The sequence below is a fragment of the Delphinus delphis genome, chromosome 15 (genome assembly GCF_949987515.2).
Source record: "Delphinus delphis chromosome 15, mDelDel1.2, whole genome shotgun sequence".
Lineage (NCBI taxonomy): Eukaryota > Metazoa > Chordata > Mammalia > Artiodactyla > Delphinidae > Delphinus > Delphinus delphis.
In genome coordinates this window covers 53,930,409-53,957,802 of record NC_082697.1, presented here as the reverse complement: position 1 = coordinate 53,957,802, position 27,394 = coordinate 53,930,409, and the positions used below count along the sequence as shown (strand labels likewise).

The following is a 27,394-nucleotide window of genomic DNA, read 5'->3' as shown; positions in this document are numbered from 1 at the left end:
TATTACCCATAACTTCACACCTTTTTAAAATCTCACACCTTAATCAAAGGCAGATGCTGTTTACTTGTGGAATGCCAATGTTTTGAAACTGCTATCTGTAATTAGCTCATTAGCTCACCTGTGGAACTGCTGGGATATAATAAAAAGATTTTTTTAATTTGAATCTGATCTTTTAAGACAGGGATAATAACCCACCACAACTGGGGGAGATTCTTGAGCTCTTTACCTTTTGTAACATAGACACCAAGAGAGACTCAAAGCAGGGACATTCAACCTTCTAAGAAGGCTCTTGGTTAGGCAGTCAAAAAGCACTGCCTCCACGTGGAAATGTAATTTGGTTTCTGAAAGCAACACGCCGCCCCAGAGTTCTGCTTCCGTGTCAATATCTCTGTCAAGGGGTTAAGTATCATGCTTTGAAAGATTCAGCTTGCCCTAATTTAAGACACAATTTTTTTTTTACTTTAAATATGAATATCCTTAGCCACTGTATCAGTCAAGTTCTCCATGGAAAACAGATGGCATACTCAAATTCGGATTGTTTAAGGAGATTTTACTTACAGAGGTACTATTTTCAAAGGTGTGGGCAGAGTGGAGGGAAACCAAGCAGATGTGCAGCAACCCCAAATTAGGAGCAGCATGGCTGTTACCACACCCAGGTCAAAGGGGGTAAGGGGAAGGAAGCGTTATGGGTCCCCAGAAGGAAAGGGGGCAGTTCAGGGACGGGAAGTGTGACCTCCAGCCCTCATGAGGGCACCAATACAAAAAAATGCCTTGACTGCACTCAACTCCCTCCCTCCAAGCTCCAGCCCAAACTCCCCATAAGCAGAAGTCAAACGAAAATCTAAGGGCAAAGGAGCCAGGAGTGTAGTTCTTATTTATCAGCTTCCTGGGAAAACAGCAGATGGACGTGGTAGACAGAATAATGGCCCCCTTCAAAGATGTCCACCTCCTAATTCCAGGAATCTGTGAAAACCTGTAAATTACGTTTATGCATTAAGTGAATCAAGTTTGCAGTTGAATTAAGGTTGCTAATTATCCTGAATTGTCTGGGTGGGCCCAGTGTGATCACGAAGATCCTTAAAGGTGGAAGAGGGAGGCAGAAGAGAGTCAGATGCAACGTTGCTGGCTTGGAAGATGGAGGAAGGGGCCACAAGCCAAGGAATATATAGGCAGCCTCTAGAAGGCAGAGAAAGCAAGGAAAGGGATTGGCCCCTAGAGCCTCCAAAAAGTAATGCAGCCTTTTGAGAGGCAACTGAAGATGCCTTGGCATCACCCCCCTGGCATCTTCTGTCTTTAGTGGTCAAACTTTGTCCCCTAAATCTAAGCCTTGGATCCAGAACCTCCCTAGACTAAGAGTTCACTGCAAGGCAGTGTGATATAATTTCAAAACGCAGTCTTTGGTTTCAGGCAGACCTGAGTGTGAGGCCCGGCTTTGCCACTTATAAGATGTGCAACCTGTAAGAATCCACCTGCCAATGCAGAGGACATGGGTTTGAGCCCTGGTCCGGGAAGATCCCACATGCCGCGGAGCAACTAGGCCCGTGCGCCACAAATACTGAGCCTGCACTCAAGAGCCTGCGACCCACAACTACTGAGCTCGCGGGCTGCAACTACTGAAGCCCGTGTGCCTAGAGGCCGTGCTCTGCAACAAGAGAAGCCACCGCAATGAGAAGCCCGCACACTACAACAAAGAATAGCCCCCACTTGCTGCAACCAGGCAAAGCCTGCACATAGCAACAAAGACCCAACGCAACCAAAAATTAATTAATAAAAAAAAAAGATGTGCCACCCGGGAGCGTCACAGTCCTATCATCTGAAAAACGAGATGAGCGGAGTCAAGATGGTGGTGTGGGAAGATGCCAAGTTAGTGTCTCCCCACAACTAGGGGGACTGCCGGCCGATGGTGGGGGACCCTGACGGCCAAGGAAATGGGAGGAAACTCCAAGTGAACTGGTAGCACATGGGGGGGCTGAGGGGGTAGGAAAAGTGGAGGCCAGACGTGATCGGCGCCCCTGAGGCTGGGGAGATCAGGAGAGGCAGGTGGGAGGAGTGGGAGAGGAGTAGAGGGCGTTTCCCCTCTCACTCAGGCCCAGGGAGACTGCTGAGCTCCTATGCCGATCCCCTGCCCTCCAAGGCCCCCACCTCCCCCAGCCGCATTGGTCCTAGGGGCATAGGAGGGAGGCCGAGGGGAGAACAGAAGTGGCAGGCGGGAGGGACCCTCCAGGACCAGAGGAGCACGAGAGGAAAGGAGGGTGTTTGCCCCACCCACTCAAGCCCAGGAAGCCTGCTAGCTCCCAAGTGAGGTCCCCCGCCCTCTGAGACCAGGGGTGGGGGGCACGCGTGGGACCCTTCTGTTCCTTGAGCCTAAGCCCCGCCCCGCAGAGCCCCCAGGGTTTTTTCCAGTGCTGTGAGTCCTGAGTATAGGCCCCACCCATTGCCCAGAGACCTCACCCTTGCTTAGGTCCCACCCTCCACAGCCAAGGCTTCCCCCCGCCTTTTTTTTCCTTTCTTTTTTTTTTTTTTCTCCCTCCTCCTCTTTTTTACTATTGTGGTACTGACGTACCTCTCGCTTGTTGATTCATGTGTATTTTTATTTTTATATTCTTTCTAACATATCTGTTAGTTTCCTAGTCTAATTTTATTTTTTACTTTGTTATTGTTCTCTTTTCTTTTTCTTTTTTTTCCTTTTTTTTTTTTTTGCCACCCCATGCGGCTTCGGGGATCTTGGTTCACAAGCCAGGGGTCGGGCAAAGCTCTGCGGTGGGAGCTCCAAGTCTGAACCACTGGACTAACAGAGACCTGCAGACCCTGGGCCATATTCATCAGAGTGAGGTCTCACGGAGGTCCTCATCTCAGTACCAAAACCAAGCTCTACCCAACAGCCTACAAACTCCAGTGTTGGACGCTTCAGGCCAAACAACCAGTAAGACAAGAACACAATCTCACTCATAAAAAAATGTAGTAATGAGACGGCAAAAAAATATGTCACAGATGAAGGAGTAAGGTAAAAACCTACAAGACCAAATAAATGAAGAGGAAATAGGCAATCTACCTGGAAAAGAATTCAGAGTAATGATAATAAAGATGATCCAGAATCTCAGAAATAGAATGGAGGCACAGATTGAGAAAACACAAGAAATGTTTAACAAAAATCTAGAAGAACTAAAGAACAAACAAACAGAGATGACCATCACAATAAATGAAATGAAAAATACACTAGAAGCAATCAATAACAGAATAACAGAGGCAGAAGAACGGATAAGTGAGCTGGAAGACAAAGTGGTGGAAATAACTGCCAAGGAGCAGAATAAAGAAAAAAGAAGGAAGAGAATTGAGGACAATCTCAGAGACCTCTGGGGCAACACTAAACGCACCAACATTCTAATGATAAGGGTCCCAGAAGAAGAAAAGAAAGAGAAAGGGTCTGAGAAAATATTTGAAGAGATTATAGTCGAAAACTTCACTAACGTGGGAAAGGAAATAGCCACCCAAATCCAGGAAGTGCAGAGAGTCCCAGGCAGGATAAACCCAAGGAGAAACACGCCAAGACACATAGTAATTAAACTGGAAAAAATTAAAGACAAATTATTCAAAGCAACAAGGGGAAAATGACAAATAACATACAAGGGAACCCCCAAAAGGTTAACAACTGATTTCTCAGCAGAAACTCTACAAGCCAGAAGGGAGTGCCATGATATGCTTAAAGTGATGAAAGGGAAGAACCTACAACCAAGATTACTCTACCCAGCGAGGATCTCATTCAGATTCCATGGAGAAATCAAAAGCTTTACAGACAAGCAAAAGCTAAGAGAATTCAGCACCACCAAACCAGCTCTACAACAAATGATAAAAGAACTTCTCTAAGTGGGAAACACAAGAGAAGAAAAGGACCTACAAAACACAAACCCATAACAATTAAGAAAATGGTAACGCAAACATACATATCAATAATTACCTTAAACATGAATGGTGCTATGAGATTAGAAATGAATTACAGGGGAAAAAACGTAAAAAACACAAACACATGGTGGCTAAGCAATACGTTACTAAATAACCAAGAGATCACTGAAGAAATCAAAGAGTAAATCAAAAAGTACCTAGAGACAAATGACAATGGAAACACGACAATCCAAAACCTAATTGATGCAGCAAAAACAGTTCTAAGAGGGAAGTTTATAGCTATAGAAGCCTACCTCAAAAAGCAAGAAAAATCTCAAATAAACAACCTAACCTTACACCTAAAGGACCTAGAGAAAGAAGAACAAACAAACCCAAAGTTAGCAGAAGGAAACAAATCATAAAGATCAGAGCAGAAATAAATGAAATAGAAACAAAGAAAACAATAGCAAAGATCAATAAAACTAAAGGCTGGTTCTTTGAGAAGATAAACAAAATTGATAAACCATTAGCCAGACTCATCAAGAAAAAGAGGGAGAGGACTCAAATCAATAAAATTAGAAATGAAAAAGAAGAAGTTACAGCAGACACAACAGAAATACAAAGCATCCTAAGAGACTACTACAAGCAACTCTATGCCAATAAAATGGATGACCTGGAAGAAATGGACAAATTCTTAGAAAGGTATAACCTTCCAAGACTGAACCAGGAAGAAATAGAAAATATGAACAGACCAATCACAAGTAATGAAATTGAAACTGTGATTAAAAATCTTCCAACAAACAAAAGTCCAGGACCAGATGGCTTCACAGGTGATTTCTATCAAACATTTAGAGAAGAGTTAACACCCATCCTTCTCAAACTCTTCCAGAAAATTGCAGAGGAAGGAACACTCCCAAACTCATTCTATGAGGCCACCATCACCCTGATACCAAAACCAGACAAAGATACTACAAAAAAAGAAAATTACAGAACAATATCACTGATGAATACAGATGCAAAAATCCTCAACAAAATACTACCAAACCGAATCCAACAACACATTAAAAGGATCATACACCATGATCAAGTGGGATTTATCCCAGGGATGCAAGGATCCTTCAATATATGCAAATCAGTCAATGGGATACACCATATTAACAAATTGAGGAATAAAAACCATATGATCATCTCAATAGATGCAGAAAAATCTTTTGACAAAATGTGACACCCATTTATGATAAAAACTCTCTAGAAAGTAGGCATAAAGGGAACCTACATCAACTTAATAAAGGCCATATGTGACAAACCCACAGCAAGCATCATTCTCAATGGTGAAAAAGTGAAAGCATTTCTTCTAAGATCAGGAACGAGACAAGGACGTCCACTCTAGCCACTATTATTCAACATAGTTTTGGAAGTCCTAGCCAAGGCAATCAGAAGAAAAAGAAACAAAAGGAATAGAAATTGAAAAAGAAGAAGTAAAACTGTCACTGTTTGCAGATGACATGATACTATACATAGAGAATCCTAAAAATGCCACCAAAAAACTACTAGAGCTAATCAATGAATTTGGTAAAGTTGCAGGATACAAAATTAATGCACAGAAATCTGTTGCATTCCTATACACTAATGATGAAAAATCTGAAAGAGAAATTAAGGAAACACTCCCATTTACCAATGCAACAAAAAGAATAAAATACCTAGGAATAAACCTACCTAAGGAGACAAAAGACCTGTATGCAGAAAACTATAAGACACTGATGAAAGAAATTAAAGATGACACAAACAGATGGAGAGATATACCATGTTCTTGGATTGGAAGAATAAATATTGTGAAAATGACTATACTATCCAAAGCACTCTACAGATTCACCTCAATCCCTAGCAAATTATCAATGGCATTGTTTCACAGAACTAGAACAAAAAATCTTAATATTTGTATGGAGACACAAAAGACCCCGAATAGCCAAAGCAGTCTTGAGGGGAAAAAATGGAGCTGGAGGAATCAGACACCCTGACTTCAGACTATACTGCAAAGCTACAGTAATCAAGACAATATGGTACTGGCACAAAAACAGAAATATAGATCAATGGAACAGGACAGAAAGCCCAGAGATAAACCCACGCACATATGGTCAACTAATCTATGACAAAGGAGGCAAGGATACAAAATGGAGAAAAGACAGCCTCTTCAATACATGGTGCTGGGAAAACTGGACAGCTATATGTAAAAGAATGAAATTAGAACACTCCCTAACACCATACACAAAAATAAACTCAAAATGGATTAGAGACTTAAATTTAAGCCTGAACACTATAAAACTCTTAGAGGAAAACATAGGAAGAACATCCTTTGACATAAATCACAGCCAGATCTTTTTTGATCCACCTCCTAGAAGTAATGGAAATAAAAACAAAAATAAACAAATGGGACCTAATGAAACTTAAAAGGTTTTGGAAAGCAAAGGAAACTACAAACAAGATGAAAAGACAACCCTCAGAATGGGAGAAAATATTTGGAAACAAATCAACGGACAAAGGATTCATCTCCAAAATATATAAATAGCCCATGCAGCTCAATATTAAAAAAACAAACAATCCAATCAATAAATGGGCAGAAGACCTAAATAGACATTTCTCCAAAGAAGACATACAGATGGCCAAGAAGCACATGAAGGCTGCTCAACATCACTAATAGTAGAGAAATGCAAATCAAAACTACAATGAGGTATCACCTTACACCAATTAGAATGGGCATCATCAGAAAATCTACACACAACAAATACTGGAGAGGGTGTGAAGAAAAAGGAACGCTCTTGTACTGTTGGTGAGAATGTAAATTGATACAAGCACTATGGAGGTTCCTTTAAAAACTAATAAATAGAATTACCATATGACCCAGCAATCCCACTACTGGGCATATACCCAGAGAAAACCGTAATTCAAAAAGACACATGCACCCCAATGTTCACTGCAGCACTACTTACAATAGCCAGATCATGGAAGCAACCTAAATGCCCATCGACAGACGAATGGATAAAGAAGATGTGGTATATATATACAATGGAATATTACTCAGCCATAAAAAGGAACGAAACTGGGTCATTTGTAGAGACGTGGATGGATCTAGAGACTGTCTTACAGAGCGAAGTAAGTCAGAAAGAGAAAAACAATTATCGTATATTAACGCATGTATGTGGACCCTAGATAAATGGTACAGATGAACCGGTGTGCAGGGCAGAAATAGAGACACAGATATAGAGAACAAACGTATGGACACCAAGGGGGGAAAGTGGCGGGGGGTGGGTGGTGGTGTGATGAATTGAGAGATTGGGATTGACATATATACACCAATATGTATAAAATGGATAACTAAGAAAAACCTGTTATATAAAAAAATAAGTTAAAAAAAAATTTTGTTTTAAACTGCAATGAGGTATCACCTCACTCCAGTCAGAATGGCCATTACTAAGAAATCTAGAAACAATAAATGCTGGAAAGGGTGTGGTGAAAAGGGAACCCTCCTGCACTGTTGGTGGGAATGTAAATTGATACAACCACTATGGAAAGCAGTATGGAGGTTCCTTAAAAAACTAAAAATAGAACTACCATATGACCCAGGAATCTCACTACTGGGCATATACCCTGAGAAAACTGTAATTCAAAAAGAGTCATGTACCACAATGTTCATTGCAACACTATTAACAATAGCCAGGACATGGAACCAACCTAAACGTCCACTGACAGATGAATAGATAAAGAAGATGTGGCATATACATACAATGGAATATTACTCAGCCATAAAAGGAAATGAAGTTGAGTTATTTGTAGTGAGGTGGATGGATCTAGAGTCTGTCATACAGAGTGAAATAAGTCAGAAAGCGAAAAATACAGTATGCTACCGCATATATATGGAATCTAAAGGGAAAAAAATGGTACTGATGAACCTAGTTGCAGGACAGGAATAAAGATGTAGACATAGAGAATGGACTTGAGGACACGGGGTGGGAAGGGGAAGCTGGGGCGAAGTGAGAGTAGCATCGACATACATATACTACCGAATGGAAAATAGTTGGCTAGTGGGAAGCAGCAGCACAGCACAGGGAGATCAGCTCAGTGCTTTGCGATGACCTAGAGGGGTGGGATAGGGAGGGTGGAAGGGAGGCTCAAGAGGGAGGGGATATGGGGACATATGTATGCATATGGCTGATTCACTTTGTGTGCAACAGAAACTAAAACGGTATTATGAAGCAATTATACTCCAATAGAGATCTATTAAAAGAAAAAAAACTGAGATGAGAAATAGGACAGAGACCTCACGGCATTCATGCAAGGGTTAGATGGATAGTGCATCAAAACACTAAGATGGTGCGCGGCACACAGCAGATGCTCAATAAACGCTGGCACTTCCAGTCCCAGCTTCTTAACTGTGGTGGCTTAAAAATCTGTCTACAAATTTTGTGATATCCCCCACTTTAAATGGTGAAGATTAATTACCCTCCCCTTGACTGTGGGCTGGACTGGCTTCCAACAAATAGAATAAGGCAGACATAATGCTGTGTGACATTAAGACCAGGTCATAAAAACTATAGGGGTGTATACTGTATGCTTCCAACTATAGAGCATTCTGGAAAAGGCATAACAGTAAAAAGTGGTTTCTAGGAGTTTGGGGGGTGGGTGGCACAGGATGAAGCACAGGCGACTTTCAGGGCAGTGAAACTAATCTCTATAGTATCTGATGCATGACATTATGCATTTATCAATTCAATAGAATTGTCACCGTTGCTAAAATGTACTTGAGTAGCAACTCAAGTGTCTATCAATGGATGAATGGATAAGTGTCGCATGTACGTACAATGGAATATTATTCAGCCTTAAAAAAAACAAACCTAATACACACTACAACGCATGGATAAACCTTGAGAACGTTGTGCTAAGTGAAATAAGCCAGTCAAAGGAAGACAAATACTGTATGATGCCACTTACATGAGGTACGCAGAGTAGTCAAAATCACAGCGACAGAAAGGAGAAGTGTGGTTGCCTGGTCTGGGGGAGGAGGGACAAGAAGTTAGTGTTTTAATGGGTATGGAGTTTCAGTTTTGCCAGATGAAAAGAGCTATGGATACAGATGGTGGTGATGGTTTCACAACGATATGAATAGACTTAATACCTCTGAACTGTATATCTCAAAATGGTTAAGATAGTAAAATTTATGTTATATGTACCTTACCATAATAAAAAAACTAGAAAAAAACTATAGAATTGTGCAACACAAAGAGTGAACTCTAATGTAAATTATGGACTTTAGTTAATAAAAATATATCAATATTGGTTCATCAGTTGTGACAAATGTACAACACGAATGCAGGGTGTTAATAATAGGGGAAACTGTACCCCAAAAAAAGTCATTGGGACTTTCTCTTGCTCTCTTTCTCTCTCTCTCCCTGCCCGACCCCCGCCCCCAACACACACCTCTCTTGCTCTAGGGGAAGAAAGCCACCAGGTTTTAAGCAACTCTACAAAGCTGAACACATGAAAAGGAAATGAAGCCTCTTTTCCACAAGTCATCAGGACACTAAGACCTGCTAGTAAAACATGAGTGAACCTGGAAACAGATCCTTCAGTCCCAGTTGCTCCTTCAGATAATGACAGACTCCACCAACATCCTGACCAAAACCTCCTAGGAGACCCTGAATCAGAACCACCCAGCTCCCGGAATCCTGACCTGCAGAAACTGTGTGCGGTACTGCATGCTTATTGTTTTAAACCGCCAAGTTTTGGGTTAATTTGTTCTGCACCAATAGATAACTAATACATTCACCAAAAAAAAGAATAGCTATAGAAAATACTTTTAAATAATTAATTAGAGATGAGAGAATTTGAAGAGTGTGCAGCTTTCCTCAAAACAACTGAACAAGCCCAGCGTCAACCCAGGGGTTAGGAATCACAGTGGCTGAAGTTAGCAGTCTAAGAAATGCTTAATTGTTCAGTGTTAAAGAAAGGTTTTACTTTACATGGAAGAAATTCCTTCCTTTGGGATCTAAAACCACCCAAATTATGTGCCCTCATCATAGAACTTCAGTCTCCAAGCCACTGCTAACACAGGGAAATATGGGTATTTCCTGTTCATCAGCATTTTACCCTTAAACCTTCTGTCATGCTGGCATGCTTTTTTTTTCCCCCCCCCAAACAAGCAGGAAACTAACAGCTGTCCTCAGCTCCTCTGCTGGCTTCCAATCCAACTCCTATTTGTCCAGGGGTCCTTCGAGCCAGACAGAGGTCTTGACATTGAGGTCCCTTGTCCTGCTCAGCGCTCTAGGACCTGCCCTGACCAGGCTCCCAGGGAAGTGGGGGAGGAAATGCCCTCTCATGCATCCCAGCTGGTTCTCGGTTGATTTCAACCCACTGGCCATCTGGTCTCTTCTCCCTGCTATGCACACATCTTGGTCTGGGAAGTGGAAACTTTCTGCGGGATTCAGCATTTTTTTTTTTTTTTTTTTTTTTACTTTTTTGCAAACCAGGATCCATGAAGACAATAGGGAACACTGGCTGGTATGTGATATTATTTGTCCACATTAGAAATGTATGCACAGAAAATCAGATACCACTTGGTAAGGGTCCAATAGAACATGTATATGTTGAAAATCACAGCCATTCAAATCTATGGGAATGGTTGGGTGTGATTTCAGATACGGAGGATAACCAAAAATCCAACCCAGGTGGTAGATAATTCTGCTTAGCTTTTCTGCAGAATTCATCCAAGTTAAAAATCCAAGCTCTAAAGCAAAAATGGGTTTCATTTAAATTAATCTATTTTGCTTCATAAAATACTGGATCCCAAAAGTTCCTACTAAGTGTCTCATAAACATGTATATTGCCTAAAATGGATAATAGCTAATGGACCTCTCTCAAAACAGGTTGGCCAATGAAGAGGTGTTGAAAGACCACTAAATTGTATTTAATAGTGATAATAGTGATAATCTAAAATTGGGCAGATAGGTATACTGACATACACCACGACCAGTGTATATAAATACAGATTTGGGTCTAACACATTCATAAGTGCATGTATGTGTGTGGATTCTACATATATGTGTGTGGTGTGTGCTTGTGTGTGCATGTGTATCTCAAGCCCGTTGATAATTTATAAAATGAAAAAATTTAGAAAACGTGGTTTTTAGAGCCACTCTGATAAAAATGGGAATATCTGTAGACTGGAGATCCCATGGGAAAGCCCTCTGCTCCCATGTTTTCTAACCTCCTAGAGCAGTGATTCGTGATGCCCAAGTATATAAGCCCAGAAAGTCTTCATGACAGGACACTGAGAGGCCAAAATGCAAGTTTTCTCATCAGTATTATGTAACACTGAAGTGCAATTTACAGACGTGCATTTTTTTTTTACAAATGATCAATGGATAACCAATGGTAGTTTTTATTGAGTTAGTAGTACTGAAAAATAAACATACATTATTACTAGACTTGACTGAGGACTATAATTCAACCTCATACTAAGAAGTCTTGCTATCAAGAACTTTACAAGAAAGGTTGCAAATCTTCTCTAGCAAACACCCATGCACGTGACTTTAACTCCTAGAGTTTTTAGGAAGGACTTTCTGATTTCAGTTATCACCAAAGTTATTGAGGCCAGGGGTATTCAATTAAGTATTTTATGACATTGTTATTGTGATTCTTATGGTTGTTTTGGTTAACACCTCAGCATTAACTGTATTTTTGGCTGATAATTTCTTTGAGAATCTGATTTTTTTTTAAAGCTATGGACTTCCCACCCAAGTAAAAAAAAATGTTCTAACAATTTTGAATACAATTTCAGTAAGCCCCTGAAGTCCACTGGTCCGTTGGTGACACCCACGTGGGAATTCCTTTCTTAGAAGAGGAAATAAAACACAATAATGTGTCTTTTTGTCCCTACCTCACAGAGACTAAGCCACCAAAGAGTAGAGGAAGAAAAACATTACCATCCATCCCAAAAAGGAGACAGATGCCCTCTGACCGAGTGCTTCATCTTCTCAGGACTAATTTTTTTTAATATATATAAATTTATTTATTTATTTTTGGCTGCATTGGGCCTTCGTTGCTGTGCACAGGCTTTCTCTAGTTGTGGCGAGCCGGGGCTACTCTTCGTTATTAGGGTACACGGGCTTCTCATTGCGGTGGCTTCTCTTGTTGCAAAGCACAGGCTCTAGGCACACAGGCTTCAGTAGTTGTGGCACATGGGCTCAGTAGTTGTGGCTCACGGGCTTAGTTGCTCCACAGCATGTGGGAATCTTCCAGGACCAGGGACCGAACCTGTGTCCCCTGCATTGGCAGGCGGATTCTTAACCACTGAGCCACCAGGGAAGTCCCCCTAGGACTATTTTTATGTGTTTTCCTAGGATCCGAAACAGGATACTAGTTAAAAATGATTTCAGTGGTGGGTATTTGCATGTAGGTTAGTCAAATCACTAAATCTATGCAAATAATCCTCTGGGAAATCCATCCATGTCTTCAGAAAAAGCAAAAAGGAAATAAAACATTATGCCGGAAGGGGTGATTATAAGGTACCACCTAAAAGCACTTTAAAATTTTAGACATATGTTCCCATCCTAGAGCAACCTTGCCTCAGGGCCTTTAGAAATCAGACTCGACTTTTGGAAGTCTTGGATGGTCAAGTTCCTTTTCTCTTTAAAGTTTCCCCACCTGCCCCATGCTAAGAAGTGACACAGTTCCAATAATATCCCACAGCTTCTGAATGTCCTTTGCTAAGGGAATTGTCTCGGTTCCACTGTATACAAAGCATTTCGCTTCACCCTCGGCTGGCTGCCTCATGCAGCTTTAAAGGGAGGGGGTTATTTCTGGTGCGGGAGAGAGGGATATCACAATACAAACCACAGTCTGCGAGAGTGGAGCATATGTAAAATGCCTAGGACATCGAAACATTCCCAAGTGCCCAATTATTGTTATGAAATAGGATATTCATTCCAGATGCCTTAAGAATAGACATTTCTTCATATCCATCAAGTACTTTTCTCAGAGTAACTGAAAAATAAGCTAATACCCCATGATAAGCCTGCCTCTCTGGAAGGCATAATCCTTCTCAGCCAAAAAGGCACCATGTAATAGGGATGGCAAATAAACTTCATTTCACATAGTGATTCCAATTGGCCGAGAGTAGATGCCAAAAGTGATGTATTGAGGATTCTCAGGAAGTGTCTCTGATGCGGGGGGAGGGGGAAGGAATTGATTAGCAATGTCTATCACGTATACGGAAAGGGTGGTGGTGTCACGCAGGCCTCACGATTGCCATTTTGATGGAGAGCATTACTGAGCACGGAATGAAAATGCACGAAGAGGAAGACTGCATAATATATAAGCTGGGCTGTACTTGAGAACATGATTTTTATAAGTCTGTTTTACCAGGCAATTTTTCATGGATGTTTCTAAGCTACATTTTAAAAGACAAAGTCGTGTTAGGGAGCATTACTGTGATGGGAGCATGACAGTGGCCTGAGCACACCTTCCTGTTTCTTCCTGGACGGGTGTTCATAGGAGGGGAGCCCAGCTGCCCCACCTTTGGGCAGGGCCAAATGTGTGTCCCCAAGCAGGGACAAGTGAAATCCATGTCTCTGGTGTGACAATATATGTCCCCACAGCACATGCGCTATGTTCCTGAGCCAGTGGTTTCCAACTAGGGGCAACAACGCCCTCTCCAGAGACATCTGGCAATTATCTGGAGACATCTCTGGTTGCCAGTCAAAGAATGGTACTACTGGCATCCAATAGGCAGAGACCGGGGATGCTGCTAGACATCCCACAGCCCACAGGACAGCCCCACACAACAGCAGAAACGATCACATCTAAATGCCACTAGTGCAAGGGTGCCCAGGTTAAACCCTGGTGCAACTCAAAAGTATTGATCTCTGCTGTTCAAAACACACTGCATGATGGCTAAGCTCGGGGCTCTGATTGTGAATCCCCAGCCACCACTAACCAGTCCTGTGACCCTAAGCAAAGCACCTGACCTCTCTTTCTCAGCCCTCATGTCCCTTCCTCTGAAGCAGCGGTGACGGCAGGGTCTACTCCACAGGACAAAATATGAAAATGGAATGAAAGCTCTTAGCAAAGTACCTGGCAGATGGAAAGTATTAGCAGAAAACGGGAATGACAAGAAATGCAAGACATGCCAACAGGTAAACAGTGTCCAACGGCCGCACGTCTGCACTGTGGCCACCAAACCAGAACCACAATACGTCTTCATAGAAACTCTGTCACCCACCGAGATGCCAGGGCACATGCCAGCCAAATCCTTAGGTTGCAGGTGTCTGTAAAAATGAAAGGCCCATCTGCTCTGGCCCAGCAATTCCATCTCTAGGCATTTCCCCTACAGATAGACCTACATGTGAGGAAATGGTGGTGGTCAAGCATATTCCATGCCGCACTGTGATAGCAAAATATTAGAAATCACATAAATATCCACCAAAAGGAGACTAATGAAATAACTTAAATATGTGCAATGGAAGACTATATATCCATTAAGAAGATGGAGAGATTTTGTATAGATATGAAATAATCCCTACAATATATCCTTAAATTTTAAAAAAAAGCAAAGAGTGGAACTATGCATTTTCTATGCTACCTCGAATCAGTGTGAATGTCTATATGTGCATAAACAGATCTACAAAAGGACGTGTGAGAAACCATGATTGTAGTTGTCTCTGGTAAGCTAGGAGGCAAGTTGGAAGAGAAATGTATTTTTCTCAGCATACTCTTGCATCTTTTTTGGTACTGTGCCATTTTAATCTAAACTATTAAATAAATAAAGCGAATCATCAGCTATGCAGAGAATACATCATTCGCTGCCTCGAAACTAACTTACTACTTTTGTACTTGTCTTCTGTACATGCTGGCAAATCATCCCTCACTTAAAATGATTAACTTTAAATACTTTGGTCGAATCTTTTCCTGTATAGATGCCACCAATTTTTAACCCGAGAAGAGGAACTGACTATTAGCACGCACGTTGCTGTGCTCACGGCAACAAGGAAAATTGCAAGAGGTTCGCATTATAACTCAGACTATGGATCAGGAGACTTATAGCCCCAGCTTTCCCCCCAGCCTTCTTTGCAAACTCCAGCTTTCCAATAAAGAGCTGTATCAATTAGCAGAGCCAGTTGGTTCTAAGAAGCTGAGCTGGATCCTGGGCTATTATTAGCTTCCCAACAATGGCTGAGAGGGAAGGAGAAAAAATATAAAACGTATACTAGTCTTTTAATTCTGAAACCACTGTTGTGGGAAAAGACAATTATATTACACAGGTGATTTAGAGGGTTCACCTTATGAAATGAATTCTGTTGGTCTCGCCCCAGACCTTAAAAAAAAAAAGTTGCTTCATGGTCTCTTAATTAATGACTGTAGGAGGATATACCTGTGTTTTGTTGGGGGGGGGGGGGGTGTGTGGGGTGTGTGTGTGTGTGTGTGTGTCTGCGCGCGCGGGGTGTGTGTGTGTGTGTCTGCGCGCGCGCGCGGGGGTGTGTGTGTGTGTGTGTGTGTGTGTGTGTGTGTGTGTGTGTGTGTGTGTGTGTGTGTGTGTGTGTGTGTGTGTGTGTGTGTGTGTGTGTGTCTGCGCACGCGCATGCGCGCAAGTGTTTACTACTGCAAATAATTAATGCTGGTTTAAAAAAAGTTAAAAGGGAAAAAGACTAAAATGGCAAGGGCACAGTGACATCTGCTGGCATTTCATAAACTTTTTTAAGACAAGCATTTGTTCCAGACACTGCTCTCCATTTATTCTCTGAGCTGAGGCACATTTGTGGCCGACCAGAATTAATATTCCCCAATATGCTCCCTAAAATTATGTAAAGAGAAGATCATCAAGGAATGAAAGCCCAAGAGCCTCTTTCCGCTGGAGTGGATTCCCTCCCTTCTTTCAGTAAAGCAATCTGGAGCTCAAGGGAATGAATAATTTCACTTCCTTTTTTTTTTTTTTAATAACTAGAAGAGTTAGGATGGAGACAAACTAAACTCTGTGAGCTGTTTCCCTTGATTTTGTTTCTATAAATGGGAATTCCACCAATCCTTGTCTCGAAATGGTGAACACAGGAGGAAACAGGGTAACAACCCTCTACCAATGCCGGAAGAACAAGGAACATAAAACGGAACATTCCTGTTTCCAAGACTCGCAAGGGAGGGACGTCAGACCAAAGAGGCAGCAAAACCAAAACCACGAGTGAAAAGGGAGGGCACTGAAAATGGTGACGACGCAAGAGGCAGAAGTAGCACTGCTGTGCTAATAAAAGGCTTTGGAAAAGGACTCCAAAATGCTGAAGTCTCAAAAGCGTTTCCCAATTATTTTTAAATCTCTGACAGTGGCATGGAGCCAATGAAGCGGTGGTTAAGGGTGGTCTAAGGTGAAGAAGGGAATTCTATTTTCTCTTTACAGACGTTATGAAGGTGTATTCACAGAATTGGGGTCTGGCTCTACCTCCTAAGATGTTGTCACTCACCGAATGTACCTACAAAACTGAGGGACGACTTGAGTAGGGGACTAAACAGAGACACCCTGGACATGAAATAAGAGAAGGCCCAGCTGCCCCGTTCCTCATTCTCACGGGTTCTGAAATCAGAGCCCATCACACCACCATCTGGTCACCCTTCCTGCCCTCTCTTCCTCCTGCGTCACACACGTGCATCATCACGCACCTGCACATGCGCACACCCACCCACACGCACACGCACACACCTCACCTTTCCCCGCAGAGGTGCTCCCCGCAGCCATTCTCTCACCCTGAGAGCTGTTCTCCCATCAGCTGCACATCTGTGAGTAATGGTTCCAGCACAGACCTCACCCACTTCAGAAAGAAAAAGCATGGGGTCTCGAGAACAGGCTGCGTGTTGTGGCCTCTGCAGCTCCTCCGGTCACATCAACTCCCTTGCTCACGCTGCTCCGGGCATGGGGGCCCCCGTGCAGGTTTCATGGCGTGTAGAGCGCTCCCCGTACTCCGGGGCTCTGGCCACCATGCTCTCCTGCCCTCCCTCCAGCTCCCCTCTTGGCAGAACTCAGTCCTTGTCATTCTCCAGGTCTCAGCTTAAATGTCACCTAAAAGTCTCCCCTTTTGGACAGACCTTTTTGGACAGATCTTCCCACACCCTCCAACCCTATATGGCCCTTTACCTTTTTAGCACATCAGTGCCCCGTTTTGTTTCCATCTTAATACTTATTATAATAGATAATTATATGGTCCATTTATTTGTTTTCATGGTTTATGTTGGTCTCTCCCACTAGAGAATAAGCGTCAGGAGGCAGAGATCTTGCTGGTCTTGGTCACCGGTCAGTGTATCATCCAAATACAACAGAGCCTGACACAGCACCTGACAGGGAGCAATGTCTTAAATGTTTACCGAATGTATGAGAAAGGCAGTGAATGACCCCAGAAAAGCGATCCTACATGTCGTTTAAAGTGACATAACATTAAAATGTCATGTCATTTAAAATTTTTTCTAAGAAAAAAATGGGAGAAAATAAGAGTATCCATTTGCACTGCTGGGACTCAAATGACACTGCTTTACTCCGGGTCTAGCTCAGGATACCTAGCGCTGCACTATAGCACCATGTTTTCCGGAATTCCTGATATTTTAAAGGACTGCAACTTATTCATTTGTGCCTCCCAACTGCTACCTATCTTATGTATATTTATTTTAGATACCTTGCAAAGATCATGCTTTCTAAAAAATAATGAAACAAGCAACATAAATTACAATAAAAGGTGAAAATTAGAGGCAGAGAAGTAAAACGGAGCCAACAGTGAGGTTAATATGTAAAACCTATGCTGGCAAATCCTATACACTGTCAAGACTGGACTGTAAAATCGGCTCTGAGCTTCCTGGCAGGTGAAAAGGGAACACAATCATTTGTTCCACTTAGAATGTCTGATACATAAATACCAATCAATATCTCCAGAAAGAATGAACTTTTTCTGATCCCTGAAACCAGAGATAACACAAGGATGGTGAGCACGGCAATTAACAGCAGGGAGTGTGACTTCTTCATGACCTTTTATCTTTCTTGGTTCCCCTCATTTGTTTTCAAAAATATTTTGTTCTTTGCATTTCAAGTGTTACAGACTCAGCTGTATCCACTCTTAAACTCGGTCTAAATGGTCTCTTCTTTTTCTGTGTATATGTAATATCTATTTTTTCAAATATTGCATGAAATGGCTTTCTTATAATATCTCTCATTAGAAGCGGCAAACCACAATTCAGGAGAACTGAATTTATGGAGTAGTGGGGAATGATTCTTTGTCCTCAATATGCACTTCCAAAGGTTACTGGAAGTTCACACAGACTAAACCTATGCAAGTTTCACGTGTGAAACAAACAAAAATTCACTAGAAAAAAAAATATCCTTCTAAGAACCACGAGGCACATTAACTACAGAAACTTTTGTATCAAAGAGCCTCCTAGTGAAAAGTTCTTGTCTGCATATTACAAGGTAAGTAAATAGATGAGGAGGGAATATTCTCAGAAGTCTATGTTTTAACTCACCTTACTCTGGAGCATCAATCCTTGGTGAGACAGGCAGAATCATTCGTCCTTTGATAGATAGGGAAAGAGAGGCTCAGAGAGGTACAATAACTTGCCTGAGGTCACACAGCTAGAAAGTGCAGAGTCTGGACTCAAAAGTTAGGTATGCCTGGATCCAAAGCCTGTGTCTTCTCACACCTTGGTTCTCAGGGAGTTTGGTCTTCTCAAAGCTTTTCTGACTCCAAAATAACTCCATTAGCTTAGGTCAATGTGCCATCATGTTGAAAGGCAAGGCTTTTTTCTCCTTATTTAGCCAGCACGCTACCTGCTATATTTCAGACTGACCAAACTCCTCCAATTAGAAATGAGAAACCCTCCCAATGAAGAGCTTCACGTTCTAAAGAGAGGTATCCATCCCCCTCTTTATTCTCCCCTAGGAAATTCTTGAAATTTCCCACCCCATGCAAATGAGAATATCTTCCTCCCCTTTGAGAATTTCTGTGTGTGCGATCTCCATTCTCTTATCAGCCTTTGCAATCAGCAGCCTGACCTGGACCCAGCTTTCTAAGGCTGCCCATGGAAAAGATGTGTTTTTCACGATGCCCTGACAGTGAGCCATGCCACGGGCCAGGCTTCCCTTCAGAAAGACCCAATAAGGCTCAGTCAGGCCCAGGGCATCTTTAAGAGACTCACTCTAGAACACAAGCAATGACCCCGGGATGGAGATGGAGGGCTTGTCCCACGGGAAACAGACACCCAGCTAGCACCACCAGGATCTGGCCAGGGCTGCTGATGCTGAATCAGCCTCTGGATTCCCTGCTCTGTCACTTTTCATAACGAGTCTAATATATTAGTGTTTCTCTCTGCCAATCAATCAGAGCCCGTGCATATGGCTGCTGTCAGCAGTCCTCCGCAGGCGGAACTCCATATAGAGACTCAGGTCTGTCAACTCCCTCAACTATACACTTGCAGCCATGCTGGGTCCTTCCTCCTTCACTCTCAATTTATCATCTCTGTTACAGCCAAGAGGAAAATGTAAGAATCACATTCTGGGGCCAGTTTGCTACCTCAAGGGACTGTGAAATTCTAGTAACAACAACAACAACAATAATGATATAATTATTATTAAATGGTAATAATAATTGTCACTATTATCAGAGCCAGCACCACTAGTGAACACACGCTATGTGCCAGGTACTTTGCTAAAATAATTTACAGGGCTGATTAATCATCAGACTGATCCTGCAATGTAAGAATCATTATTATCTCCAAATGGAAGACTGAGGCTCAGAGAGGTTAAGTAAGACCAAAGGGCATGGAGCTAGAATGTGACAGAGCTGGGACTGAAGCCAGACAGTCTGATTCTGAAATCCTAATCATCACCCTGCATCACCTCCTTCCTCCCAAGCCTCTTGTGAAGGTCCCTCTTGCTATGCCCCTCGACACCCAGCATGTCCTCTCAGCGCTGAGTAGAAGAGAGAAGCCCAGGACTTTGGAAGCAACTGCTTGAGTCTGCAACTTAGTCTTTGGGCCTCAGTACTCCCATCTGCAAAATGGGGATAATAAAGTCTGTGGTAAATAGTTAATGCAACACTGCATGCAAAGCATTCTTCCCTGTGCCCTGGCACAAAAGGAGCTTCCTACAAATGGTAGCTCTAAGGGAACTGAGGATGACACGAAGAAGACAATTTTGAAAACCTAAATCCATACTCTCATCTCTGACTCCCCTATTCTAAAATTCACAGAAAAGGAACATCTTGAGGAAAGACAGACCTAACAATAAGCAAGGTGATGGCACAAGTTGATCTATTATGCTGGCAAAGGCCTAGTTTTGGTTCTCAGAAAAAATGAAAGGCGAGCTGATTCAGATGACAGTGCTTCAATGGAGTGAGCCGCGGTACGCAAACCACACTGCCAGTGGTTATCAGAGCCGTGTTAGCCTGAAGGGGATGATGCCCCCAAATGCCTGCAGCCAGATGGGTGCCCTCTGCACTCCCTGCAAAATCACACTCGGAGTGTGAGCCCAGAGCCAGGGGCCCGAAGGCTCTGAGGAGAGAAAGAGCAAAACAAGAGCCAGATTACACCAGCGCAGACCCCCTGCTCAGGCCACTCATACACAACGACGAACGGTTGTGACAAACAGAAACAGGTGCCCTGTTTTCTTTTTGTGCCTCTGATAGACTCAGCATCACTGCTCAGAGCTCCTCAAGCTGAGCAGCAAAGTCCCCCTAACCACTGCATGGCACTGCCTCCTCCCTCCCTAGCATCTTACAAAGCAGCAACACAGGCAGTGTGAGTGCAGTGATCAGTATTTCGGACTACGCGTTGAGATCATCCGGTTAAAAATCCTGGGTGGGCCACTTACCTGATGTGGTGCCCTGAGACACACTGCTTAACCCCGCCTACACCTCACCATCTATCTGCAAAATGGGGACATGAAAAGACTCCACCTCAAAGTGCATGAGAACGATCCAACAGAATCACTCATTACTCCCACATCCAGCATCTACTCTGTGCCAAACACCCTGCTAGATGCCAGGGATACCATATGTCCAAACCAGGTGTGTGCGTGGCCCACCTGACTTTACCTTCCAGTGGAGTAAGAGAAAGAGATAAAACAGAGCCACCAAGTAAATGCAAAGACGCTCCTGGGATGACTGCAAGGAAGGGGATCCACATCGGGAAAGGCAGAAGGTCTCCCTAAGCAAGAGACCCCTGAGTTGTAACCTAAAGGATGAGTAGGGAGTAAACAAGGTGAGCTGTGGAGGGGAGGGCAGGAGGAAGAGATCACATGGCAGGAAAACACAGCTCAACACACGGCCACGCAGGCAGAGTGCTCAGCACAGCTTGTATCATCCAGAAAGTGCTCAAAACACATAAACCTGGGAATTCCCTGGCGGTCCAGTGGTTAGGACTCCGTGCGTCCACCGCAGGGGGCCCCGGGTTCGATCCCTGGTCTGGGAACTAAGATCCAGCATGTCTCACAGCTCAGCCAAAAAAAAAAAAAAAAAAATCATAAACTTATCATTATTATCACAGCTCCTCTAACAAGCACTGACAGAGCTCCAGGCTTGTGGATAAAGAGAGACAGGCTTGGGGGCGGGGGGGTCAAATGTGGGAAGAAAGTTGAACTGTCCAGATGTCCAAATGCTCCATCACAACTTATTACCACCTACCAAGGCCAGGAGAGCCTCCGAAGATGGACAATGCCAGGAGCACTCAGGGCTCTCAGGAGGCAGCTCACTTCTTCCTGTCAATATCCATTATCACATGCACTCATGGGAGAAAAACATGGCCACACTCTCAAAAGGAACCTTCTGGAATAGATGATCAAAAACAGGGATCTGTGTCCAAACCGTATATGCACCTGGTTTGGACATCATGGTATCCCTGGCATCTAGCAGGGTGCCTGGCACAGAGTAGATGCTGGATATGGGAGTAATGAGTGATTCCACTGGATCATTCTCGCGCACTCCGAGGTGGAGTCTTTTCACGTCCCCATTTTGCAGATAGACGGTGAGGTAGCCAAGCCACTGGGAAGAGTGTGTGTGGGTGCTGGGGCAGGGGAGGAGGTGCTGCTTCTTTGAAGGGGTATCTAGGGAAAGAACTAAGTAAGATAATGTATACAGACACCTGCTACTGTTCCAGCCACACACAATGAGTATTACTGAGAAACCTGGGGTTCCTTTTCCCTATAAACTAATCCCCCATCTTGAATTTAAGACTTTGTTCTAAGTCCCCAAAGGAGGGGGAAAAAAAGTTCATTTTCTTCGACGCTGTAGGGCTTCCCCTTCCAGTGCCGGGAAGTCCACAGACCAAACTTGGTTACGGAGATGAATTGGAACTTTGAGACAAAAGCTGGTTGGCCAGGAAGACATGCTTCTTTATTTACCCTTCTCAGAAACATCTGACAGTGTTTCCCACAACATGTAAGCCATAAATATAACATGGCACGTCTCTGCATTAAACCTTCCAATGGCTTCATTGGAATAATAAGAGCCAGACTCCTTATCAGGTCTCAGGAGCCTCTATGACCCGACTTCATCCATATAATGGTATCCCTGTTTCAGCCTCGGGGCCTTTGCACTTGCTGTTCCCTTTTTCTAAAATGCTCTTCATGTAGAACACTCTAGAAGGAATGCTCCATCTGATCACTGTGTATGGCAAGTGCTTTGAACAGTGCTTGGCACATAGTAGGTGCTCAATAAATGCTCACAGGATGCATGTATCGCTTGATACACATCAACTACTCCTTTCAATTAGATCTCAGCTCAAATCTCTCCTCCTTGGAAAGTCCTTCCAAGTCACTATCATATTGTCACACCATAATTTTTGTAACCCTTGTCATTGTCCTCATAAAAATGAATTTTCCATCCCTTGCTTATTGTCTGGCTCTCCCCACAACCAAAGAAGCTCCAAGAGGGCAAGGTTCTCATTGGCCTTGTTCCCCGAGCAGAACAGCTAACGTGTGGTATGTTCTGGATAAACATTTACTACGTTAGTTACTCCTTCCTCCAGTACAGACACGCCCACCCATAGCAGCAGGCAAGCGCCACCCACATCTGTTGTGTCTGATGACCAATGACAGGCCAACAGTAATGATGGTGCTCAGAGTAACAACAGATATAAAGCATGAGGATGGTTGTCTCTCCTTATAACTCCATGGGTCATTTTCATAAGAACCCCCAGACCCGACAACCTAGTCTAACCATGATCTCTGTTGAAGTCATCTGAAGGTGCCTGGTGCCCCTCATTTTGAAGCTCCCTCACCATTTATTCTTTAATTAAAGTTTTAATATTTTAAGACTGGTGCCTCGAGGCAGTGCTTTAAATAATGGGAGGCAGGCATCAGGGAGAGCCTCAGAACGTCTTAAAAATATCATCAGGACTTCCCTGGTGGCTCAGTGGATAAGACTCAGCACTCTCAATGCAGGGGGCCCGGGTTTGATCCCTGGTCAGGGAACTAGATTCCACACGCGTGCCGCAACTAAGGGTTCACGTGCCACAACTAAGAAGCATGCCTGCCGCAACTAAGGAGCCCTGGAGCCGCAACTAAGGAGCCCACCTACTGCAAATGAGACCCAGTGCAACCAAATAAATAAATGAATATTTTAAAAATAAAAAAATAAAAATATCATCTCCAAGTTTGAGCTCTTTGGCACAACAACGTTTTGTCTCGGGCAATATAGGGGAAAGGAAACGTGACAAGTGATGCTTTTAGGAAAGTCACTCGATATTACTTTGTGGAGCATGCTTACTACGTGGCTCCCATGCTGGGTGGGAAAAGCGAGATGAGCTGCCCTGTGTCCTTCAGAGCAAGTGCACTTGGATTTCAATAGTCTTCACACACACCACTGGGAAATCACTGCGTCCCCAAAGTATTTTCTGTGTCAGATACGATTTCCCTCTTGGAATGTGTTCATTACTCCACACATCAGCTTAAAAGATGCAAATAAAATGGCCTGATTTTTGCAAAGGTGAAATGTCAGACATGTTTATACAGGACAGACCCAATTTTCTAAATGAAAAAAAAAAAAAAGACTTATCTGAAAGGAATTTTATAAAATATAATGATTTGGTATGGCTTGAACTGAAAAGGCTAAATTTGTTTTAAAAAAAAAAAAAGTCATCAGAGACGTGAAGATGTCATAGCCGCCTGTGCTCAGACATTAGAGAAGTAGGTAAAAAAATAGCATCAATTATCATGAAGAGAAAATAGGGCAGAGTGGGTCAATTCCAGGAGGAGAAATCTGCTCAGATCCATGTTTTGGCTCGTTTCTAAGTGGAAAACCCTGGGACCACGGGGTGACAATAAAGACGGTGTGTTCTTAGGAAAGTAAGATTTACTAAGATGATACTTTCATCCCAGGAGGCCAAGGAGAAGCAGGCCTTCTGTTGATGGAAGAATAAAATACACAACTGCTGTAAAAACTTAAATACTTAATTAAGTAAAATCTTAATTTCAGGGTATAGGTGCCTGTTGAGATGTCAAATGCCACCAACCCACCTCTCGGCCAGTGGGCGGCGTGTCGCTGATCCTCCTTAGAACATGAGGAGAGGTCAGGCTTGGAAGGAAGGAGATTTCTGTTGAGAAATCTCCCTTTATGATTAACCTCCCTATTTGTGATCTGTCGTTTAAAAGAAAGGGCATACATGTAAGGGAAGCTGCCTGCTTTTCCTATCCCACCAGGTGTCATAAGACTCAAAATAGAGAGTAATCTATCTGATAAAAAAAAAAAGAAAGAAAGAAAACTAACATCATCCAGACACTTGCCATGTGTCAGACCCTGTTCTGTGCTTATTGCTCTATTTAATTCTCCCCCAAACCCGCTGTGGTCCATACTACCACTAAAACTTTCATCTGGCAGGTGAATAAACTGAGACACAGAGAGGTGAAGTCATTTGCCCAAGGTCACACAGCTAGCAGGTGGCACAGCCAAGGGCCCGGACTCTTCTCAGCCTTATCTCTGGACGCTAACGGTACCCTCAGAAACTGTAAAGGATGATACCAGTTTCTTCCTAATCCAACTCAGCCATGAGTTAACTTAGGGGAAACCCAGTGGATTCCCCCAGATCCCAGTGCTTCCCAGATGAGCTCAGAAAGCATGAAGGTCTGGAGTCAGCCCCGTTGTTTGCCCTAGAACCCCTGCCAGAGTCACTTTTACCCTTCATGGGCCCAGGTCCTTGCCTCTGAAGAAAAAAGACCTTGGCCAAAAATAAATCTGCCCATGGCTCCAGCCAGGCCCTCTGTGGTCACTTAAGAATTGAAAGGATCCAGGCCCTCTCATATCTTTTATTTTTTCCTTTGTAACAAAGATAAATGGGAAATGGAGGGTAGATGAACTAGGACAGGGGCAGGGAGAGATCACTGGCTGGGGTGTGTCCTAAACTTGTGCTGAAAAGGCCAGGCCTCTTGGCGGACCAGATTTTAAAAAATAATAAAAATATACAATCATAATTATTATAAAAGAAAACTCCAGTTGTGGCGCATCATATTGCAGCTCAAACAAAGCTATTCCATGACACCGTCCGCACTTCTTCCCAAGTTCAACTGAAAAGACCCGCGGTGGGTACCAATTCCCTGGACGGCCAGACTCGAATTTCCAAGCACTTGAGCAGCCCCGCCCCACAGGCTCCGAGCCAGGCAGGCGCAGCCCGGCCCTTGCTTGTCCGGGCAGCAGCCTTGAGCCCCCCATTCCCTGGCAGCAGGGAGTAGAGTTGGCGGCTCCTGGACCAGGCGGGTCGGGGTCTTCCCCGCCCTTTCCACGCGGGCAGCTTCCGGGCTGGCCTAGTCCCTCGGAGCTGACACCTTAAAGACTCCAGGAGCATCCCAACCTGATGGTTCCCCGGGCCGCGGGGATATGGACTCGCTAACCCCTCCCTCGCCTCTAACCCTGGAGAGTTGGGAAACTGGAGCTGACAAGAGGCGACCCCTGGCCTGCGCCGAGAACTGCTACCTGGGTTTCCTCTCCAGGGTGAAGGTGCCCTAAGGAACCAAAGGAACCAAGGGGCGCAGCCGGAGTTTCCAAGTCCCGAGTTCCCGGGCTGGCCCCCTTCCCCTCCCCCCAGGGTCAAATGCAGTGGCATCTTGGGCGTCCCTCCGGTGTCCACAAACACAGACACTCTCCCTCCAGCTCAGCGACCCTCCTCTTCCCCGCCTTCCACAAAGGATTCGATGCTTCTAAACGCTCTCCCAGGCCACGAAGTGCCTTCTCCCTCAGACCTCGTTAAGGGCGGTGGAGAGGCAGCGCCCCGGGGCGCACCGCGTGCACGCTTCCAGTCTGCCAGGAACCCTAAGCAAAGTGCGCAGGCAGACGCCCGCTGTTCCCTGCACCTGGGACTCGCTCCCAGGAGGACGGACAAGGCAGCCTGGGCGCTCCAGAGGCGCGCTTTGGGCCGAGAAAGGGCTTGCTTCTAGAAGGATGAGGGGGTAGGGGCTCCTGATCTCAGCCCCCAGGGAGGACGTGCAGAGAGATCTCTCCACCACACTGAAAAAGTTCCCAGTACAGCGCGCCCGGCCTGGCTCTGAGAGGAAGCCAGCCCTCGAGAAGCCAGCTCTTCCCTCAGTGGGACCCTTTGGCCAGGTCAGGGGGTCAAAGAGGCGGTGACTCCGCCTGGACTTACCTAGAACTCCCGCCGCACCCGGCTCCGGTCGCCTTCCGCTCGGCCCCAGACCCTCCAATTTCCCTGCGCTCTCTGCACCCTCAGCCACACTCACCATGAGCTGGAGATGGCGAAAGCGGGTGCTGGCTTCTCCCACGCTGTCCGCAACTTTGCTGGCAGGTCAGCCCCGCCCTGGCGCCCCTGCCTGGGCGGCAGGCTGGGCGCAGCTGCGCGCGGTGCGACTCAGCACCGCTGGGCCCGGACGGCCACTGCCCGGGGGTCTGGAGCGCAAGGTTCCTCGGTCCCGGGGTGCACGGTCCGCTTCTCCGCGCTCTGCCTGGTGGCAGGCTCGGAGTTCTCTCGCTCCGGACGCACGGGCGGGGCGCGCGGCTGTCCCCCCCAGATGCGGGGTGCCCTGTTCGCTCCTTCCTCCTCCTGCCGGGGAGGCGCACGCGTGGGTCTGGTCGCGGCCGCCGCCTCTGCCGTTCGCGGGCTGGCAGAGCGTCCCCGCCCCACCGCGGGCGCAGCCGGGGGCTGGGGTGAAGCGAGAGGGATTCCCCTCCGCGAGTTCGGGCTTCCCCAACCGGCGCGGACCCCGGGCTCGGTCCGCTGCCGCCGCCGCGGCTGCGAGAACCACTTCACGGCAGCGCAGCCTGTGCCACCGGCTCCGGCTGGAGGCGGCGGTGGCGGCGCGGCTCGCACGGGGACTGGAAAGGAGGTGACCTTCAAACCCCGCGCTCGGGGAGACGGGAGGAGGGCTGGGGTGACGGAGGGGAGCGGTGTGCACCCGGTTGGCCCGCGAGAGTGCCGGCAGGCGGGCGGGAGAGAGTGAAGAGGAGATCTTCAAATAAAAATATGGATTAGAAAATAAACAAAGGAGGGCGAGAGAGCGAAC

General features: G+C 44.8%; 1 protein-coding gene across 8 annotated transcripts in view; it reads right to left on the bottom strand.

Moving 5' to 3' along the window:
• Positions 1 to 27,106, bottom strand: part of RBFOX1 (RNA binding fox-1 homolog 1) — a 1,483,287-nt gene extending 1,456,181 nt beyond the window's left edge. For 2 of the 8 annotated variants that reach the window (XM_060031707.2, XM_060031700.2), the window contains exon 1: positions 26,615 to 27,103. In XM_060031707.2, coding sequence (XP_059887690.1) covers positions 26,615 to 26,617 — 3 coding nt within the window. In that variant the 5' untranslated portion in view covers positions 26,618 to 27,103. Of the gene's footprint in view, positions 1 to 26,520 lie in introns of all 8 variants that reach the window. The other 6 variants (XM_060031701.2, XM_060031708.2, XM_060031714.2 and 3 more) reach the window with 6 other exon arrangements.
• Between the last annotated feature and the right edge of the window lie 288 nt (positions 27,107 to 27,394).